Source organism: Zootoca vivipara, chromosome 7, assembly GCF_963506605.1.
Source record: "Zootoca vivipara chromosome 7, rZooViv1.1, whole genome shotgun sequence".
NCBI lineage: Eukaryota > Metazoa > Chordata > Lepidosauria > Squamata > Lacertidae > Zootoca > Zootoca vivipara.
In genome coordinates this window covers 67,385,311-67,407,982 of record NC_083282.1, presented here as the reverse complement: position 1 = coordinate 67,407,982, position 22,672 = coordinate 67,385,311, and the positions used below count along the sequence as shown (strand labels likewise).

Here is a 22,672-nt window from a genome sequence, read left to right as displayed (position 1 = left end):
AATTGAATTACTGTGCTGTACGAAAAGATTCATGTCTAAAAGATGTGTCACCAACATGAAGAGTTGGGAAAGCTCTGGACTTTCCAAAGACCTATAGCGAGCATTGGGCTCACACACTCCCTCCATCACCCTAGCATGGCCACAAGGAGGAGATAGTACACTTTTGATTGCAACTAACCACAGTTTAGCACGCTGTCCACAAAATAAACTGTAACTAAATATAACTAGTTGAAAAACAAGCTTCATAAACTTGATTGGTTGAAGTTTAGGATTGACCACAGTTTGTTGGGTTTGGAAGACATAGCAAGCTGCAGTTAATGTACTGCAGTTAATGTTCCTCGTGGAACAGAGAGCAAGTGGGCTGGAGTCTCTTCTTCTACAACCTACTGGTTTATTTTGTTTACCTTCTGGCACACCCCAACTGAAGCTGTCTCTCCCTTTGCATCACCTGCTACTACCACTCTTGAATCTAACAAAAACACCAACATTCTACAATGTAACACAATATATAAATTGACAGTGATGGGATTTTGATGATGATGATGATGTTGTTGTTGTTGTTGTTGTTGTTGTTATTCTTATTATATTTATATAATAGACTGTCTAGCCAGAGTGGTGCATGCTCTAGTTATCTCCCGCTTAGACTACTGCAAGGCGCTCTACGTGGGGCTACCTTTGAAGGTGACTCGGAAACTACAACTAATCCAGAATGCGGCAGCTAGACTGGTGACTGGGAGCGGCCGCCGAGACCACATAACACCGGTCTTGAAAGATCTACATTGGCTCCCAGTACGTTTCCGAGCACAATTCAAAGTGTTGGTGCTGACCTTTAAAGCCCTAAATGGCCTCGGTCCAGTATACCTGAAGGAGCATCTCCACCTCCATCATTCTGCCCGGACACTGAGGTCCAGCACCGAGGGCCTTCTGGCGGTTCCCTCGTTGCGAGAAGCCAAGTTGCAGGGAACTAGGCAGAGGGCCTTCTCGGTGGTGGCGCCTGCCCTGTGGAACGCCCTCCCAACAGATGTCAAAGAGGAAAACAACTACCAGACTTTTAGAAGACATCTGAAGGCAGCCCTGTTCAGGGAGGCTTTTAATGTTTAATAGATTATTGTGTTTTATTCTTCTGTTGGAAGCCGCCCAGAGTGGCTGGGGAGACCCGGCCAGATGGGCGGGGTATAAATAATAAATTGTGTTTTTGTTGTTGTTGTTATTGTTATTGTTATTGTTATTGTTATTATTATTATTATTATATTTATTTAATGCAGAATTCTCTGGGCCCTAGTCACCAGGGCAGATCCTCTGCTGCTGCAAATAAGTCTTGAAGGGGTAAATATGTATATCCAGCACATATCAGCTGCATGCAAAGTTCACAAAACCTGCCCTTGGCTCTTCCAGGCCATAATGGTGCTTACAAAGAACTGACAGCTTTGCAAAGAACACGAAACCTCCAGTATGGTTTGACTGTGGACAAAACCACCTAATGAAAGTTATGTTTTGTCTTGCTTTAAGGGATTTGGGATCGCTCTGCAGATGATCCAATCTGTCTTTGATTATGTGGGTAAACAAGTATTAACCCAGACCTTCAAATCAAAGTTATGACTCTGGTGACAGCAGGGGGTAATCCCAGAAGTCCAGACTCTAAACACTGCAATATACTACAGTAAACCAGGTGGGGTTTTTTTGTTTCTGTTTTTTTGTAAGAGGGGGAGGCTGGCATCCTTACAATGTAATCCTTGATCCATGCCACAAAGTATTTCGTTTTGCTCTTGCAGAAGGTAGTTAACACTGAAATCAGTTTTGATAGCACGGTTACAGTGCATTTCTTATAAACTTGCTCCTCCCCAGAGACTTCCACGAGTTGCAACTAATTTATCATTGCCACATCCATAGCGATTCACATATGAAACATAGTCTGGTTACCTTGGAAACCAAGCTGGCCCGGTAGGCTGCCAGAGCTTTTAGATACTCCTTCTTTGCTGCTTCGGTTTTCCTTTTATATGCCTGAAAATCCCAAGAAAAGAATATTAATTAAACAAACAGAATAGGATGGTACTTTTCTGACTGTGCTGTGGACTTACTCCTTGCATATTCCTGAAGGGGACTATGGCCTGCTTTAATTTGTTACAAGAAGAGACCTCATGTATGGCTGATGTGAAACTGCCGTTGGTCTGCAATTTCCAAAGACAGGATGCAGGCCTAAATCAAAACCACCATATCTAAACAATTAAAAAGAACCTGGAATCAAGAAATGGTACCTGGTCCATTATAGATTGTGCTATCTTGTATTTCATCTGTATGCTTCCGCAGTACATGAGATAGCTTAACTAGTTGTCTGAAGTGGTCGAGATTCTGGGTCTTGTTCAAAGTGTAAAAAAAATTATGGTCTGAAATGGTTACTGAAAGAACCATCACCTGTGTAAGTCTAACTGCATGGTGCAGTCATCAGGAGACATCCTTCCCTGTATCCAATCCGCAACAGGTGGGTGGATAAGTGGGGCAGGGCCTTCTTGATGGTGGCACCTGGGTTCTGGAAGACCCTATCCAACAAAACTCCAGGAAATCCAGTTGTCCCACAATCTCCCTGCCTTCTGTAGGAAGGTAAAAATGCTCTTTGCTATAACTTTTAGTTTACATTAGATGAGTTTATTGTTGTTGATGTTAGAATTTCTTTATTCCTTCCTGTATTGTTTTACTGCTTAGTTGGTTTTTTTACATTGTTTGAGTCATCCTGGGGCAGTATACAACATTTTAAGGGACAGGATTCTCTGTGTTAGCAACCATGATATTCATAGTACTTGTCCTTCTGGTGTTTTCGAGGTAAGAAAATCTATGGTGATAAGATAGATTCCTTAAAATACATAGCCTTGCGTTTCATATGTCATGATGGCACTCAATTGACAGATAGAACGCCCACCTCATCCAGGACTTGGATTTATAGGCTTGGAGGCTGACAAGCTAGAAATCTCTGAGTGTGAACTTTTTGAATGTTTCTTTTTCAAACAGAAAAAGCCATCACAAAAATGAGCTATACTGCTGCATGTTGGCAATGATATGAACCCACTTCATTTGCCCTGAAATCAACCAGATTTCTAGATGAGTTCCTAGAGAAGTGAAGAAGTAAACTTAACTTTGTATAGTATGACAAACCATAATGTTATGTATCATTACCATTTCTGTAACTAGAACTGGTATGAATTTCTGTTTAAGCTCATAACCAATAAGGACCAGATGAGTTTCAATGTGAATGAAACATGAGCTCAACTTACTGCCTACACTTAAGTCAGATCTGCTTAAATAAATGGGACTAAATTATGTCACGTTTATTTCAATGGGTCTACTCTAAGTGTGACTAAGCTTAGATCCAAATCGTTTCGTTTTGAACAATTGTTAGCTGCCTAATCCAAAATCAGATACTTGTGATGTCAAATGCTGTACAGCATAACTACCAAGAGAGGAGTCCAATGAAAATTTGTCTATTATCATTGGATAGCAACCCAATGTTAATATTCATTCTGGGAAACCAGACTAAAAAAACAACCACATCTCCTCCAGCTGTCCTCATCTTATTAGAACATCTCAGCAATTGGGATGTTTTCATTTGCATAAAAATTACATGAGATAAAAACTAGATTTAGGCCATTTATATGTAGCTGAAATGAAGGTTTCCAAACTTCTTAACAAGAAAAAAACTGCTTTGTGGTTAACAAGTGAAGCCAATTTGAGCTTCAAAAACCCACCCCAATTTCTTCAGAAGACTCCCAAGAGGATATCAGGTTTGTCAGTGAATAAATTTCCTACTTTTAAAAATTTACTTTAGTTACACTCAGACAGATTTAGCTCCAGGGAGAAGTTGCAGTTTTTTGTAGATAATGATCCTGTTTCTCAAGGTAAAATGTGAGAAGTAGCAGCTTAACCAACATTTGATCTTCATAATCTTAAATTGAATTGATGTTCATATGCAGCAAACTCTTAAATCCAGGACAAACAGGTATATGAAATGATAGTGAGGAATGTATTAATCAGATTAATCATGCATTTCATTGGGTTCCATGTGCAGTTGCTTCTGGAGAACATTCTCTCTCCCAGTGTAGATAATCTTATGACTGTTCAAACATAACAGGGAAAGACAACAAGAGCAGGGGAATGAATCTTGAACTCCACTGTCCTAAATTGAAGCCATTTGCTCATGTCCCAAATGTTGAAGGAGTAGCGAAACTGACAAGATCTGATCTCCCACAGCTTCCGGTTTATTTATTTATTTATGGAATTTATACACCACTCTATACCCTATACTCTCAGGGCAGTTCAGTTTCACACAAAAGGGGATAGCCTTACTGTAGAGCATGGGGAACCTAAGGAGACCATTAAAAACAACAAAATAGGTTTGGTGTATAATGCTGAAGCATACTCAAGAAGCATAATGCACTGCCAAAAAGATATTTTTTTAAAGTAAATTTAGAAAATATTAAGCAGAAAGGAACTGGTGTGGGGAACAGACAACTTCAACTTTTGTCTTTTCTTTTCAAAGGGCTACATGAGCCACTCATATGGATAGGATACTTATTTTCATGTACAAATCCTTCCTCCAAAGCCCTTTAAAGCTCTCAGGGCAAGGAAGGCAAGCATGTTATTAATCTTGGTCAATATAAGTGCAGACACTAAACTATGCAAATATCTATAGAAGAAGCATCGTTGCGCATCTGCAAGTCAGATTTGGATTTTCAAGGGTACAGCTCAAACCACAAAGGGCTGGTGTAGTTTCTCGATATACGTCCAACCTGGAGCAGTCATGTAGATGCAGCTACATAGAGAAAGTAACTCCTGATTTTCCTGCACAAGGTACAATACCACCAGCAAATGATATTTCTTCCACCCAGAAGTGTGTGTATGTCTGTTGAGGGTGACAGGTAGAGGCTGAAAGTATATTGAGAGCCAGGGATGAAAGAGACAATACAAAAATCTTCACTGTTAAAGAATGATCATTTTACTTATTGATTTTTTGTAGCGGGTTGATAGCATATTACTGCCAAAATCACATTTTCAACTCATAATCATTCATGTTGGCCTTACAAGAATGTTATGCAATTAACTGTTCACTGCTGTAATGAGCTGCAGAATATCAACTGTTCAGAGACAAAAATTATGATATTTGGTTACTGAAGGATGAAATATTAACAGCCAGCCAATTCAGCAGTTATCAGCCTTCCCTTACCTAAGAGTAGGGCTGTGCACAGACTTCTTGATCTGTGGCCCCAGGAACAGGCCACTGTGTTCTGTGACGAAAACCTGGGGGCCGACCGCCCTACCCCACATCCATCCTCAAAGCAATTTAGGGGTAGGGCTAAGGCTTCTTAAAACCCTGTTCTCAACATATGATTGGGAGGCTGGGGTGGAGTGAGATGCTGTGTCCTTGCCTCCCCCTTCCTGACAGAGGAGTGGGTTGGTAAGCAGAAAGATTCAGCCTTGCAGGATTCTACCCCATTGTGAAGGGCTTCATTGCAGGTTGGCAAGGAACAGCAACTGGCAGATCAAATCGTTTTGCTAATCAGCTGGGGTGGAAAGATGGAGAAGTCTTGTGGGAAGGAGAGGCTGGCTGAGAAAAGCATCCATTCCCCTCTCCCACGAAGATGCAGCTGCCTGGTAGGTCTCTCCCTTTCGTGATTTCTCCTCCCTGCCCCATGCCTGCTTTTTCTTTTCCCATCAAGCCCCCTCCCCTTCAAGCTTTGCATCAATCTCAGAAGCCTAATGAGCCATGTTGACCTGGGGGTCTCTCAACCTGACTCGACCAATGCCCTGATTTCCTGAATCAACCTTATTTGATTTGGACCTTGGATGAATCTGATGCACAGCCCTATCTGGGAGTCCTCTTTTCTTCTTCAAGAAAACAGGAAGTGGGAGGGCGACATTTGTGTTCCATACAGTCAAATAAATTGCCAGTGATCTATTTATGTTGCCCTTGCAAACGCCTTCTTTAAAACATATAGAGCACAATCCCTAGTTCAGGCAGAATATGGAGCTCAACTCTATCCAAATGAATGGAGATCCCATGGAATATTTCTTTAAAGCATAGCTTTCTCTAAAATTATTTGTTTATCTGCTCAGTGCTGAGACCGAACTAATCAAGACTGGCAAAGGGAAAGTATGAAATTACTGGAATTTTCTGTTCCATAAAATTAATATGCCTTTTGCTCTATTCATGCTTTTCTTGTGTGCAGGGGAATTGTGCAGTCACTGTAAAGTGAGGCCAACTGTTTAGCCTCATTCCCCAAGACACATCCCTGTCCTGAAATAAGCACGCCATGTGCATGGTTGTCAGCAAGGTGTCCCAATTGCATGTAATCCCTACCCATGAACAGGAGCTTGTGCATTTCACTTCCTTTACAGTCATTTGTGAGCCGCTCGCCATTTTTTCCAGGAAGTGGCTGCAAAGTCAGGGGCAAGGCTGCCTTGCAGGCACTAAAGGAATGTATGACTAGAACTTTTGTCAAAATAGTATCAGCAAAAATATATGTTTTAATACTCAACCAGCAGCACCAAACTGGGCTTGTAAAACTGAAGCCCTGATCCACAGATCTACTGAAAGACATGCATTTTGTTTCGGATATAAATAAAGTTTCTGTAATCTGTGTCCATCTGTAAAGTAAAAATAGAGCTATGAGTCATAAACCTGCCATAGAAGGTGATATGGTTTTAGCTACTAATTTTAGACCTTATAACTACATCCAGGCTGCTCTTAGCAGCTGAATTATATTTGGGATTCTGACCACATTCTCCTTGGGCTAATTCTCATGACTGCCCGTGGTGAGGCTGGCTCCTCTTGCAAATATGGAAGGTTACCGTGTGTGTGCACAAGTCAGTCGTGAACACTTTGCACACACTGATTTTTGGCATGCCACTGGGAGTCTTCCACAAGTCACACTATCAGCAGCATACGTAGTCACTGGCATGTGGTACCATTGGCTTTAAGCACCAGCTCCCATCCGAGAGGGATGCCCTTCCTGTCTCCGTTTAAAAATTTCACTCAAGTAATATAAAACTCTTTTGTTTGACAAACGAGGCCTTTGGGCCTTAAGCTTCAATTGACAATTTTTTGATTAAAGTCCTGAACTATTGATCCTTGTGCACAATTACTTACACACACACGCACACACACACTGACCCCATGCTAGATTGCAAAAAGGGAGAAAGGCAGGGCTAGATTCAGTCCCCACTCTATCCCTCAAAAGGTGGGTGGCACTGTTAGAATTAACCGTGCAGACCATCTGTTAAGGGATATTGGTGCGGCCCCAATATATCAAGGATCACTGCTCTGGGATTTCTATTACGTGCAGATTACCTGGACTGGACTGGAACTTAATGCTATAAATATAAGCTAATTGGTGGAGCTAGCAACAAGCAAAAGCTCAGTTCTCTTGAAGGGCTTCATCTCACTCCAGGATACACAAGCACTCCTGTTCCCTCCTTCCTCCCACCAGTCTGATGGAACTTACTGAATGTGTGTTGTTGTTGTTTTCTTTTAATTGGTATTGAAGGCTACAAGACACTCTGCCTTCGCATTTTACTCCTATCAACCATAATCACATGTTTGTGAGCAGGTGAATCTGACCATGCTAACCATGAACAGCCCCTCAATATGAATGTCACTATGAACTTCAATATATCTTTTAAACCGCACCCCACAATTCTGACAGGCCTTTTTCTTAATACTGTTTTGACTCTTCCTTTGGTATGTAACTGTAGTAGAGAATAAAAGGGGGAATGCACAATAATTCACTGTGGGCTGTGCATATATGTTCTCAGTAAAAGATTGCAACTGGGCCAGCATACTCCACCTATCACAAAAAATAAAATAGAAATGCTTGTGTGTGCACACACGTGTACACACACACACACACACACACACACACACACACACACACACGGTATGCTCTCAAATGCATACAAATGTCATGCACAAACCTGAACACACAGTATGCATTACATACAAACACATGCGCAACTTGTGAAGGGGCAGGGGAGGAGGGGGTATGTTTACCCTCCCACCCCTTTTGTGCACATGTGTACGTACCTCCCACTTTCCCTCCTACCATCCCTTCTTAATCTATCTGGCAACTAATAGCAAGAATTATAGGTAAGGAGGAGGTTGGCAGGCTTTCTATGACAAGCACAGCTTCCAGCAATCACCTCAAAGGTGGGGAAGGCATCCGCTGAGCATCTGCTCAGCCCATTCCAACCTCCCACTGCTAGTCTTTGGCAAGTGCTGCGTGGGCATCAACTACGAGGCTGGCTTGATCCCTCATTATTTTTCTGCAAGTTAAGGGGGGAACTCAACTATAGATAGAAACCTTCTCCAGTTTCTGTTCTTTGTTGTCCAAATGGATACAGGTTCTGCATTTCAAACCATTAAAAGATTGCCTTCTGTTCCAATAGAACATGCTTTTTGTTTATAACGCTGCAAAATATCCACTTTCCAGGATCCTCAAAAGGGCACACTCATTGTGGTTTTGTGGTACACTGATTTAAATGTAATTGATTGAGAGCCAGATGGTTAGTTCAAACTGGAATACCACGAGTCTCCGCAGTACGAAAATGATTCAACATGCAGCACATAGTTTAGATTTTACCATGCCCTGTGACGGGGTGAGCTCCCGTTGCTTGGTCCCAGCTCCTGCCAACCTAGCAGTTCGAAAGCACGTCAAAATGCAAGTAGATAAATAGGAACCGCTACAGCGGGAAGGTAAACGGCGTTTCCATGTGCTGCTCTGGTTTGCCAGAAGCGGTTTTGTCATGCTGGCCACATGATCTGGAAGCTATACGCCGGCTCCCTCGGCCAATAATGCGAGATGAGCGCGCAACCCCAGAGTCGGTCACAACTGGACCTAATGGTCAGGGGTCCCTTTACCTTTACCTAATGAAGAAAATGTTGAACGTTGTCCAGAGGACCTATATTTAAGGCTTGGAATGAATCAGTTAAGAGCTGGAACACAAGATTCTGCAGGGGACCTTGTCCCCTTTCTGCTTTCCCCCTTCCTGCTCCACCTGCTGAGAACACAAAAAGAGGTGGAGGGTGTAACTGGAGATCAAAAAGCCAGTTGGGTGGGATTTTTCCCACAACAGGCCCACCACCTTTGGCAGTTAAAGAATAACAAAAGCAATAATAACTGTTGACAATATAGCAATGAATATTCCTGTTCCTCCTCTAAGAGTTAACCTTCCATGCTTCTTTTTTGATTACACAATGCATAAGACAGTTTTGTCACTTCCGATCATTTCATTCCCGCCCCCACCCCCCGATTTGGTAGATAAAAGTGAAATTTCCTTTCAAAGTCAAACTAAACCCCAGACAATTGAAAGTTCTATTGCCTTCCTCTCTATAAATATTAGAATTGCTCATTCTAACAATTATTATTGTTATTGCTTATTGCTTATATTGTTATTCCTATCATTTTAACCCTTTATGCTATTATAATCTCGCCCTTGCATTGCAGACAGATCTGGTAATTTGCTTATTTGACTTCTGTATATGAAAGCATAGTATCTACCTGTGTGCCCTTTTAAAACAACTGTGCTGACAGACAAACTTTCACTTGCAGAAAGACTTATTTGCTTTTCATGTGTTAACATGATTTACCTGTGGCCCTGTTTAGAAACTGTACTTACTGTGGCATCTTATTGACTCTAATAATGAGAAGTGTGTGGCTAAAACCCCACTTGACACCCCAAAAATACAGAGCAAAATTTGAACAGCACTTCCTACCAGGGCTGCTTAAAAACCATCCCTGTTAAAAGAGCTTTGCAAGGAGATTCATTTAAATACTGACTGAACTAGCCTTCTTTCTAATTTAATCATCTATTCCCCCAAAGATATTAATTCCAGACATTTATGAGATTTAAAGATATTTTTTTTAAAAAAAAAAATATTCTGCATGTTTCCCCAGATAATCTGCCATGCCTGTGGGTTTATTTTTCTATTCGTCATCTGGAGCATTCATTAGTCATTAAAGGACTGGGTGGGTGTTGGGAAGGAGCAAATATGTTACTGATTATTGGGAGGAGGGAGAAATCAGAGTTGATGGAAGCATATGTCAGAGTCACAATCCTGCCGCCTCTGTATCTAAGCAAAGCAACTAGTAATTGTGCCATAATGAAATGTTCCGTTTTGATAACCAGTTAATTAGACAAGACAATTATTCCAAACCCTGCTGACGCCCACAGAACCGCTCTATGTCAAGCGCACATGCTGAACGACAGGAGTAGCTGTTATCGGTAAACTTTGGATTCCAGCCTGCTTGTTTCAAATAGAGCAATGCTGTATAGTGTAACTAATGAATGCTAAGGAAACTGGGCTTCTCACGTTAAAATTCTCCTCCTGTATCACATCATATGTAACTGTTTTAGTAGTGCTGTAAAAAACTGCCAGCACATTTGAAAAGCTAAACAGGATCTGGTACGGTTTCAAATTGAATAGGGGATGGAGTTTCCTGCATTGCAGGGGGCTGGACTAGATGACTTTTGGGGGTACCTTCCAACTCTATAATTTTATGATTCTAATATGCTATTCCTATATTTTAAATAGTTCTGGAATGCCTCATGGCAAGTGAGACATTCATGAAATAAATAAAAGTGACTCTCCTCTTTAACCTCATCGTGGCAGAGTACCACACACAGTGGTGGAGATACTGCAGGAACCAGAGATGCTGAATGAGCAAGTAAATTTTCATACACTTCCCCTTCTAGCATTTTGCACACAAGCGACAATTCAGAACCTTAGTTTGTTCCAAGAGAGAAAGGAGGATCAAACTGAAGAGGAAGTAAGGTAAAGGTAAAGGGACCCCTGACCATTAGGTCTAGTCGCAGACGACTCTGGGGCTGCAGCGCTTATCTCACTTACTGGCCGAGGGAGCCGGCATACAGCTTCCAGTTCATGTGGCCAGCATGACCAAGCCCAGTGATGGGCAACCTTTTGAGCTTGGTGTGTCAATATTTGCCAAAAAATCGAGCATAACTTGGGTGGTGTGTCACTTTGAGAAAAAAACCATAGTTTTGCGATATTTATAGTTTAAATAACAAAAATGTATAATTGTAATATATAACTGTATTTAATAAACCAAAAACTAATTAATTAACCTAACCAAACCAAAAACCCCTTATTTATCACAAAGTGCCCAGAGTTGTTGGGCTTTTTGGGGGGGAGCTGCTGACCAAAGTTTTGGAGGGTTTTTTGGGGGGTGCAAAAGTTGCTTTGCTTTTTGGGGGGGATGCCCCAAAGCTGCTGTGCTGGGGGGGGGAAGAGAACAGAAATAAATGACGAATAATACATTCGCTGAAACTAACACGCAGCACCGACATAGTCTGCCAAAGCGCCAAAAAACCCAGCACAGAATGGGTTAAAAAACAAATGCTGTTACACCCAATCATAGTCTGCCAAAGCGCCAGAAAAAACAGCACAGAAAGGGTTAAAAACCAATCTCTGGCTACCAGCAGCAGCAACAACAAAAAAGAATCTGCGTTTTAACAGTGGAGACAAACTGTAGGAGAAGCGGGAGAACAAATGGGGGGGGGGAAACAACAACAGCGTGAATGGGCCGATGGGGCGCGTGCCAGCAGTGAGGGCTCTGCGTGTCGCGTCTGACACGCGTGTCATAGGTTCGCCATCACTGACCAAGCCGCTTCTGGTGAACTAGAGCAGCGCATGGAAACACCGTTTACCTTCCCGCCAGTTTGATGTTTGTAGTTTGTAGTTTGATGTGCTTTCAAATTGCTAGGTTGGCAGGAGCAGGGACCGAGCAACAGGAGCTCACCCAGTCGCGGGGATTCGAACCGCCGACCTTCTGATTGACAAGCCCTAGGCTCAGTGGTTTAACCCAGAGCGCCACCCGCGTCCCATGAAGAGGAGCATTTAATTATCCTTACAGATATTCAAAGAAGAGTGAACTCAAGAACAGTTCATGTGACTGTTGAACAAAGCAGAAGCTCTTCCACCTCTAAGTAGAAGTCAAAAGAAGTGCGGTGGATCCTTAGAGACTAACTGTTCAATTGCGAATTTAGCTTTTACAGGCAATTGCTAATCACAATTAACATTTGTATCATCCCATTAATGCAAATAGTGCACTTGGACAACAGGATTCCCCTCTATTCCTTCCCCCTGCCCGTGTACTCCCTAAACCTGTTCTGGCTCTCTCTCCCCCCCCCCCCAAGCCTCAGGAGCAGATTTGGGGAGGGCTGCAGAACATGCACAGGAAAAGCAGGAGGAGTCCAATTGCACAAGTGGAAATCTTTGCATGGATGGGACAGTTACTTAGCCCTACACTGGATACAAGCCCCAGTCTCTTAGCCGTGACGCTATAACATGCATGATGTAGGATTCATAGAGGTATGCTCTTTCTGCTAACATGCATATTCCTCTGGAGTTTGTCTACACAGAAAACTGAGGCGCACTCTGGGTTCTCGCTGGCAGAAGTGTTCATAAGGGAGTCATTCAAGTCTAAACAGTACAGGAGCGAAGTGCTTACTTAGATGTACCCTGTTAAGTTTATATACGGTATGAACACAACAACAAACAATCAGACAGGGGGTTCAACCAGCCCAAAATGAGAGACTGAATCTGGGGTCTTCACCATGTAAAGCACACATTCGACCACTGAGCTGCAGGCCTTGCCCTAAAGGGAAATAGGAAATCACCTTATAACCGCGTCAGATTATTTGTCCAGCTAGCTCAGTATTGGATTTTTTTGATTGGCAGAAACTCTCTAGGGTTTCAGGCAGAAGTATTTCGTATCACTTGCTACCTGACCCTTTTATTAACTAGAGATACCAGGTGTTGAACTTTCTGGGTCCTGAGTTACGGTGCTTCCCTGAATGTGAGTAATGGGCTCTTGTGTAAGTTTTAAGCAGTGGTTTCAGAGGGGACCATTTTCCAGCTCTACCTACAGATGCCCAGGACTGAGAGTGGGATCTTCTACATCCACAGCATGCTGTACAGTGTATACCATTGGGTTATGGACTTTTTCAGTAGCAATGGCCATATCTGTTGCAGCAATAGGGGAAACCTATCAAGAAAAGCAGTATCAGCATAATTAAATGGCCTTGCAATGCTCCAGGCTACTTCAAGCTAGAAGTAATAAATTTGAGGCTTGCAAATGTAAAAATGAGTGGTATCTTGTAAATGGGAACCACTCTGAAGTTATCATTTAAATAAAACTAGCTGTCAGTAAGCATACCTAAAGGCACTACTGCAGAATGTGGTGATTGACAAGATACGCAGAACGGTTTTAGGATATTTCTGGGATAAGCCCAGTAGTACCAGAGCCTTGGGAGAAGTAGTCTGGAATTGAATGGATGAGTGCTGTCACAACTTGCAAACAATACTTTTCAATCAGCTATTATACAGTAATGGAAGAAACACTTTTAAAAAAGTAATAAATGTGCAAGCATTTCTCTTAGGTATCTTCCCCCAATAATTTCCCATTTGAGATGCAATGGGAAAAACACCTGCCTGTTTAGTTCCCATTTATAGAACTTTGCATTCTCCATGGCTGCATTTATAATGGGACAAACTATAGGTCTTGAATAACAAGCAGAGAGCAGAGGGGCAGGGTGGAAATACAGTGCCTTTGAATGAAACCTTTGGGACAGAGAAGAGGAACTTGTGGTTCTCCAGATGTTGTTGGACTGCAACTTACATCATCCCCAACCATTGTGCTGGCTGGGGCTGATGGGGGTTGAAGTCCAACAACATCTGGAGAGCCACAGCCCTCCACTTTGCATACTCCATTACTCCCTTGTGCATCTATCCATTGATGGTGTCCTTTCAACCCTATATGACATATGCATAGGGACCCAGGTGGAGCTGTGGGTTAAACCACAGAGCCTAGGGCTTGCTGATCAGAAGGTCGGCGGTTCGAATCCCTGCAACGGGGTGAGCTCCTGTTGTTCGGTCCCAGTTCCTGCCCACCTAGCAGTTCGAAAGCACATCAAAGTGCAAGTAGATAAATAGGGACCGCTCCGGCAGGAAGGTAAACGGCGTTTCCGTGCGCTGCTCTGGTTCGCCAGAAGCACCTTTGTCATGCTGGCCATATGACCCAGAAGCTGTCTGCGGACAAACGCCGGCTCCCTTGGCCTATAGAGTGAGATGAGCGCCGCAACCCCAGAGTCGGACACGACTGGACCTGATGGTCAGGGGCCCCTTTACCTTTATGACATATGCACAGATCCCAGTTCCCTCCATTCCTAGTTTAGTATTATAGCACACAGCTGGAAGCATGGAAAATGTTCAAGAAACATTTCTGATGCTACCATTGCTTGGTAGTGGTGGGGGCCATGTTGCTGGTAATCATATGCTGAAGTTTTGAATTTCTCCACTGTTTTGTATGGGCAGAGGTGAGATCTGGTGGAGGGGGGGGGAATAAAAGCTTTGAAAGGAATCAGGAAATTCAATTTCCAGACATTTCAAGGGACAATTTGTAACTTAGTGTTCTTCTACCTCTGTGAGTATGCCCAGGATCTCATTGTTCCCCTTTCATGTCAGTCACAGTAGTGACTTCCTTCATTAGCAAAGAACAATGGGGGGCGAGAGAAGGCTGGTTTCTCACTACACAGTTTGGCAGAATATTGCCTGCGGACTATATTTGTATCTTCAGCTCTCTGAGGGTATAAACTGGGCTAAAAAGAAAATCAAATCAAACTGGGAACCAGGTGGTACATCCAAAATCCTGGCAAAATCCATATGGCAATGCTAATTTCAATGCAAATAAGTGGCTCCCAACCCTCTGTTTGCCTTGTAACATTAATACAGGAACATAGTAACTCCCTGACTTCAAGCTCAAAGTCTGGAAATAGGCCTGGCTAGGAGAGGGAGAAGGATAACTATCCCTCCCATTTCCTGCCAATTTTCACCCAGAAATGACCCTCCCAATCTCCACATTTGTATTGCCTCAACAAATTTAGATCTAGGAACATGGGTTGAGGTGATATCAAGTTGTCAACTAACTCTGATTTGTTAACAGACTGGATTCTCAAACCACAGTTCAATCTTAGGTCATTTCAAAATCATGATACTTGCAACAAATCACAGTTTATATAGTTCAGATATCACAGAGCACTGTGGTTAATTCTAAAGCTTCTGATCTCCCCCTTGCATATGTGGGGAAGAGGAGAGAGCTTGCAAGCACAAGGCATGTGCAAGCTCGTCTTTATAGTGCTAAAATATGGTTGAGCATTATGTCCAAACTGAGCCATGATGTGCTTGCTGCATGGCCAGAATGGAGGCAGAAGCTAAACATTTTCCCTGCCCTCACCATTTACAGTAATGGTGGTTTTCTGCTTTTCACAACAGTTAAAAGAGTTAACTAGAAAGACAGACCATATATTGGGGGGGGGGCAGCATAAAGTGTAAATGCCCTGGAGTTTTAATAATCTCATGTAAGTGATGCAGGATGAGCAATGATGAACAATTGGAAGTTCAGTGTCAGGGTACACAGTCGGAGTGAGTTGGCTCACATTAAAGGAGAAAAATGAAATAGTCAGAAATGGTCGACTCCATCAATACAGATAAATAGCTCGGAGCCTTTAGGGGGAAAGGTGTCAAAGCAAGATGTGCCTGTCACTTGGTGAAAAGCATTAAGGAGAATCAAATCATCACATCTAGGTGTTGCCAAATATAAGAAATAGGCAGCCAAAGACTTGGGGATAGCTGCAGTTATTAAAGAAAGGGTGGGCTAACAGACATTTGCCCCCCCCCCTTTGCATATATAGGAAGTAATATTAGGAGAGTGTGAGAACTGCAGGAAGAAACATCACAATTACCAGAGAATTAAAAAGTTGATACCATAAGTAATTAAATGACCACCAGGAGATCTTAAGGCTTGGGTTAGCAGATATTGGCATCATCTATCCAATTTCAATGAAATAGACCCATATATAATGGTGGGCGAAGCTGTGGTCATTGCTATAAGCTGAAGCCAAGCTGGTCAAGACACCTTGGAACAGATCTGGACAGTCCCAGTTCCTCTAGATGGTGCTACTATTAATCAGTTTTAAGCTTCTTGATTTCTGCTTACAACAGTTGGCACTAAAATAAATAAATAAATAAATAAATAAAGTAAAACAAAGCCCTATTTCTTGTCCAGAGCAGGGCAGAGCCGTCTTTGTCTGATTAGATGACTTTATTTCAATCTAGAATTAAGATCTGCTACAGCTAATGTCAAATCAGTCTACTTGGTATCATTGCGAATTTAGGGAGAGATTTGTTTTAAGGCAGAGAAAATACACATTGTGGCAATGCATTCTGTGAGCTTTTAAAGAGGAAGCAGGGAGCTGAAAGCAGATTACTTGGGGCAGGTACTTCGCTGGATGATAACAGCTGAATTAGCATTTTATTTTTTAGTCAAATACAAACTATCTCTACAGGAACAGCTGCTAAACTATCTGCAAGGTTCAAAGAGTAATATAATAATAATTATTATTTTTTCTTCACTGGCACATCCTTTAGATTCCTGTGTAAGCCTCTTAGGAAAGGCTATGCCAGCTGGTAAAGAATGAAGATTATAATGTACTCAAAAGCACAGAGGCAGAGTAGTGAAGGCATTCAAAGTTGGGAGCTCCCCCCTCTGTCCCCATTTGTGCAGAGTAAGACTAATGCTTGAAAGGGTTAAGGCGAGGGAGGAAATTGTGCAACTTGCAGAACAGGTGTCCTTGATGAAAACCCAAGGACGGGGAGATTGCTAATCCTGTATTCCACAGCATGATCAAATCACCAAGCAACAGATATAAATAAAAAAGGCAGGAAATGAGGAATTTAGATATAAGTGTGTCAGCGAGAAAATGAAGATTCATTGTGAAGAGGCTGGGAAGAGAAGAAGAAAGAGGAACGATATGACAGAAGGCACAATTGACAAACAAAAATATTGGAGAGACAATCTTGGCAAAAAGGCAGACAAAAGGCAGCAGCATCTACATTGAACACAGCCCTGTGTTATTATTGTTATTTTACACACACCCCTTTGCATTAGGAAAAAAAGATGAGGTTTTCCTCTCTAGGTTTGCTTTGTCATAAATGTGAGCAAGAACTAAACTAAACTAATAAAGCAGCAATGAAAAAGAAGCCAGCTTCACTTTGTTTACTTCGTCACTGGGAGGAAAGCAAATTTGCTTTGTGGGAGCAGCAGCACCTGTTCCAAAGCACATAAACCTCCCTGGCTTTGATACTTCAAGTGTATGCAGCCATTTAGCAGCCCGCAAAAACTTAACCCTCTGTGTGCTGAACAGTTTGTAGCAGTGCCTGGTTTAGTGCACATCAAAATAATACATATCCAACACCCAGCCAGCTGTAGGGAAATATTAAGCGCCCTGGCTTGCCAAGTTGTAGACTAATCATGGCTGCGAGAGGAAAGACTTTTCCTTTGTTAGCCTGTATACAGTGAACAGTGTGAATAGTGGTGCACTGCAGAGTGAAATTTATAGGGGGCTGCTTAAGAGACTGCCATGCCAAATGAAATTGTGCTGATGAAAAAAAAATCAGCTGATATCCAATATGCATGACTTGACAAGACACCAACTCTAGTCTTCTGCGTTCCAAGCCCTGGGTTCCTGACCACTTGTCTTTTTCTATCTTCATGACAATTAAGCAGAATTTCTACGACTGCTAATCCAGCAAACTAGGTACAGAAAATTAGCAATTAATCTGCAAAGATTGCTCAGGTGATTTAACTTGTAGTGATTAAACTACAAACAAATAAATCTCAAAATAAAATTATAAAAACAGAAACCCAGTTGCTGAAATCAGCTGCTTCCAAAGGAAGTTCTTAAAACTGTTTTATATCAAGCCTTCCTAAACAAATGGATAATGGTTCAAGGTCTCTTCACTTATAAGGAAGCAGCCAGTTTGCCTGATCAGTTGAGGTTGGGTTTACCCATGTGGCAAGTTCTCTGCTCACATGGCAAGAAAATCATTGACAGCTGCATGAAAAGCTACTTCGTAATGAGCCAGACCACTAGCCCATGTATGGCACTATCATCTACTGGCAGTAACTCTCAAAGGTCTCAGTGTGGAGAGCCAGTGTGGTTAAGAGCGGTAGACTCGTAATCTGGGGAACCGGGTTCGTGTCTCCGCTCCTCCACATGCAACTGCTGGGTGACCTTGTGCTAGTCACACTTCTTTGAAGTCTCTCAGCCTCACTCACCTCACAGAGTGTTTGTTGTGGGGGAGGAAGGGAAAGGAGAATGTTGGCCGCTTTGAGACTACTTCGGGTAGTGATAAAGCGGGATATCAAATCCAAACTCTTCTTCTTCCATCTTTGTTACTGTTTTTTCACATTTTATCCCACCCTTCCTCCACAGAGTTCAGGGTGACATAAATGTCCTGCTTTTATCCTAACAACATTCCCACTAGGTAGGTTTGGTTGAATAAAGCCCCCAGATTACCCAATAAGCTTCAGGGCAAGAGCAGTTATAGGAACACAGGCCTATGACCAATGCTCCAACTTCTACAACACACTGCCTCTGGCTCCTTTTAACTGGAGATGTGGGGAATGAACCTGGGATCTTCTGCATGCAAAGCACAACCTATGCTGTGATCAGTTGAGCTGTGTGGTTATTGCATGTTACCATATGATGGACATGGTTGTATGAATCAGGCTTGGACAAAACAAAGCAAACCAGTGACTGCTCTGATTCCCAGCATGAGATGAAGAAGATAAAACAAACTCCCGGAAGAATGATCTCAGGGAAGAGTAATCTCCCATGAAAATAAGGAGATTGTCCACCTCCCACTAGTCACCAGCATCCCTTGCCACTCCAGCAAGGGCTGCGTCCATTTCCAGTGACTAAGGAATTGCATGTAAACACCATGACTCCCAGCCCCACCCATAATCCCCTCTCCACAAAAATGCAAAGGGGTTGGGAGGTGCCAGGCTGAAGCTTGTATCTTGCTAACTTACAGAGACCCAACTATGAAACATATTCCTAGTCACAAGCTCCTTCATAACCAAGCTCATTGGTCCAGAAAGGACTCTCAGTGTTTTGCCATCCTGTTATTCACAAGCATGCTGCCACATTTGGAGATTGCCTGCAAAAAGTAAAGCATTCTGAACATGCACATGCTCTTTTCGTGGTTGGGAATTCTGCACAATCATACACATAGAAGATGGAGCAAGCGAACCAATGGATTCAAATTACAAGAAAGGAGATTCTAACTAAACATTACTAAGAACGTTGTAACAGTAAGAGCTGTTCAGCGGTGGAATGGACCACTGCAGAAGAAGGCAGACTCTTGTTCACTGGAGGTTTTAAAGCGTATGTCAGAGATTACGTAGTTCTGATTCCTGCATTGCATGACTCCTGGGGTCCCTTCCAACTCCATTTTCTAATTATTATATTTATATGCCACCTCTCATCCAAAGATCCCAGGGTGGGTCACCACAGAAAAACAATTCTATGACTTTATGGAGAGAGCAAATGCATGCTTAGAAGGGTTTCTTTTGCGGAGAAGCCCAGAATGTGTGGACAGGATGGTGGTGAGCTATACCTTGCCTGGGGACAATGCGTATAGCACCACTCTTTCCATGTGAACTTAACTGTGTGGAGGGAATAATGCTGAATTAGGGATAGGATGAAGGGATCAAATGTCAAATGCTAATCCCAGACAAATCAAAAGCAAAGCCATCCAGGAACTAATCTATTATTCCTTCTACACAATCCAGATCCCAGTGTGCCAAAAGCAGAGATCAACCGCACTGCAGAAATATGCCCACGGAGTATATAGCTCTATATGACTTTAGCAAAAGAAGCAAGACAGAGGAAATATATACAATACGTTCAGAACTTTTACATGTGCTGCCGTAAAACATGCACGTAAGATTGTTTTAGGGACTTAAGACTGTGCCTCTGAAATGCTTAGTAACTACCATCTGTCATGTCTGAAGCAGCTTTTACAGCTTTTTAAAATTGTTTTGAAGCAGGTAAAAGGCATCTGCTTTCATGTAGCCCTTTATGCTTTCCTACTCTTCAAAATCCACTTTTCCTTGGACTATGCTCAATCTCTCCCGCCAGCAGATGGCACGGGAATCTGTGGTCCTCTATAAATTGATGGACTACAACTCTGATAATGGGGGGGGGTGCTAATGGAAGTCACAGTCCAACAACCTTTGGTAGGTCACATTTTCCCCACCCCATTTCCTTCCAGCAAGTTCAAGAATGAAACATCCAATAATTCTCTGAGAAATTCACCAGACCCAATGCAATCTGAGCTTTGCTTTAGTCTCTTTTCCTGCTTTGCTGACTTGCATTTCATATGACCATGGGAAAGGGTTGCAATTAGGAATCTGATAAAGGATTTATCCCCTGAAAAGAGGTACTCTCTGGTGTTTATAAGGTTATCAAGTTTCTAGTACTATATCAAAGGTTCTAGTGCCAAGGCATCAGTAAGCGGGGAGGATAGCCCTAAGCTGCTCTACATAAATAATTATCTGTACACAGGCAAAGAGTAACAGAGTAATCATCAGTGCTCCATTCAAGTGAGCTATAAAAGCGCAGAAAGTTAGAAAACTACATCAGAATTAAAAAAGAAAGACATTGGCCTCATTAAAGTTAAACATATTCATGGTACTTGTCACCTACACAAAACAATATAAAATGCAGAACCATTTTCAAACACATTTTAATTTAAATTGGTTTCTCCACCTGCTTCTCCTTTCACAGATCTAACCACCTGGAACTCTTCCAGTGGGAGGATCTAAACTGTCAGGAAGTATTTGAGTCTCGTATGCCTGCTCTTTTTCTTTTGGCAGGCTTAAGTTCAGTGCAACCACCAGAGAGCACAAAAGTTGTCATTAAGGACAGTTGGTCTCTGAAACTAAACGGATGAAATGACCAATTAGAGATTTGCTGCTACCCATATCCATGGGGTGAGTGGAAGATTTCTCGAATAATCTGACTTTCAGCTATTAAGACTCTCTAGCCTTGTTCAAAGCCTAAAGCACAACTGGTGCATAGAGGCAGTAGCTTCAGGGACAGGCAACGTGGTGCCCTTTAGATGTTGTTGGACTACCACTTTCATCAGTCTCTGCTGGTATGGCCAGTAGTCAGGGATGATGAGAGAAGTTGTAGTTCAGCTGGAAGGTACCAAGGTGCTACTCCTACACTAGCTTATGTCCTCTCAAAACTAGGAAAAATATATTTAGATGATAATCACAACACGGTAATATGAAATAGATACAAAGTTATTCACTGCAAAGCAGGTGGATGGAGATGGGCCTGTTTCTCTGCACTAGTCATCCCTTCATCTTTGCATTTCCAGTAGCAGTTACTGGGGTGAGCATCGGAGGTCTTTGAAACTTGAAGGAGAAACACTCCCACCGACTGCTGTGATCTACTGGGTGCATAAGGAATATATACTATCTTTACCGATGTTTTCAATACCCTGAGTTGTAGTTGTTTTTCAGGCAAGCTTTTGTTTGTTCGTCCTAGCTTTGAAGAAGAAAAGGTAAATTGGTAACTTATTGTTAAAGAACACCTTGTATTTTTATGCATTGAACTGCCCTGAGATCTACAGATGAAGAGCGGTATACCAATTTAATAAATAAAAAAATAAAATAAACCACAGCAAAATCAAACAAAAAACAGTGCAAACTTTCCAAAAAGAAAGAAAGAAAGAAAGCATGGCATCATCAAGAAAAACAAACATACTAACTTTCAGCAGTAAGGTGGACAAGGAATTTACCTGCTTTTGTTCTTCTCCTAAACTGTCCCACATCGATGCAACAATTTTTGATACATCCCCAAAGGTAGCATTGGGGTTTTGTCCTTTGATAGCAGCTTGTGTATCTCTGAAAAACAGGGCATAAGCTGACACTGGCTTCTGGGGTTCATTGGGATCCTTCTTTTTCTTCTTCTTTTGGTTTTTGGGCTTTTTGCCCAAATCCGTTAGTGGTCTCTTCTCTCCAGTTACCTGTCAAAAGTCAAGACGGAATTGTTAATTATCACCATTCAGTTCAGTCCTGGTTCAGATTAAAAATTCAAGTCAACCTGGAATGATAGGGAAAGAACCAATGACTCAAGAAAACTAAGAACCTATATCAGTAGCCTTCCGTATAGTTGCTTGTGATCTTCCGTTCTTAAGGAAGTATGATGCCACTAAGTAAAGAAAGGCCTATGATTCCTTTTATAGATGCTCCATTCACAATTCTGAATTTTTGACATCTTTACTATCCCATACTTGATCCTTCTACAAACTACTGCAAGTAGTTCTGAGTGCCACCACTTTTGTTGTTATGCTAAGGGTAGGTTCACACATGCATGAGTATTATTTGATTTATTGTGCAGCAGCTGCATTTATGAATTTGCTTCATTGGAAAGTCCTTATGGCTCATGTGGCACAAGATAATAATACCCCTCTTCAGGTGCCCTACAGCTGACTTGAGGGAAAACGGGAGGGCAGTGGGGGCCACCAAGCTAGCTCCAACCCCCGGTCACCATTTTAAAGTGGGGAGTCTGCTGTACTCCTAGAGACTCCCCATGTGTTTTAGAACCTGGGAAAACTAGGAAGACAATGAGCAGGGGAAGCTCCCTACTGCTTCAGGTGTTCATCCTTCAATTCATGGGGGGTAACCAGGACAGCAGGGTGTGGACAGCTCTTCCCTACTGCACCTCTCATGCATTTACTTGACTTTAGATGCAG

The 22,672-nt window shown here is 42.3% G+C and overlaps 1 protein-coding gene across 7 annotated transcripts in view; it reads right to left on the bottom strand.

Annotated features, from left to right (window-relative positions):
* The window catches only part of TOX2 (TOX high mobility group box family member 2), a 220,867-nt gene that overhangs the window by 13,950 nt on the left and 184,245 nt on the right, over window positions 1-22,672 (bottom strand). For all 7 annotated transcript variants that reach the window (XM_035123036.2, XM_035123039.2, XM_035123035.2 and 4 more), the window contains 2 exons: window positions 21,716-21,943; window positions 1,921-2,001 (listed from right to left, as the gene is read on the bottom strand). In XM_035123036.2, coding sequence (XP_034978927.1) covers window positions 1,921-2,001; window positions 21,716-21,943 — 309 coding nt within the window. The remainder of the gene's footprint in view (window positions 1-1,920; window positions 2,002-21,715; window positions 21,944-22,672) is intronic.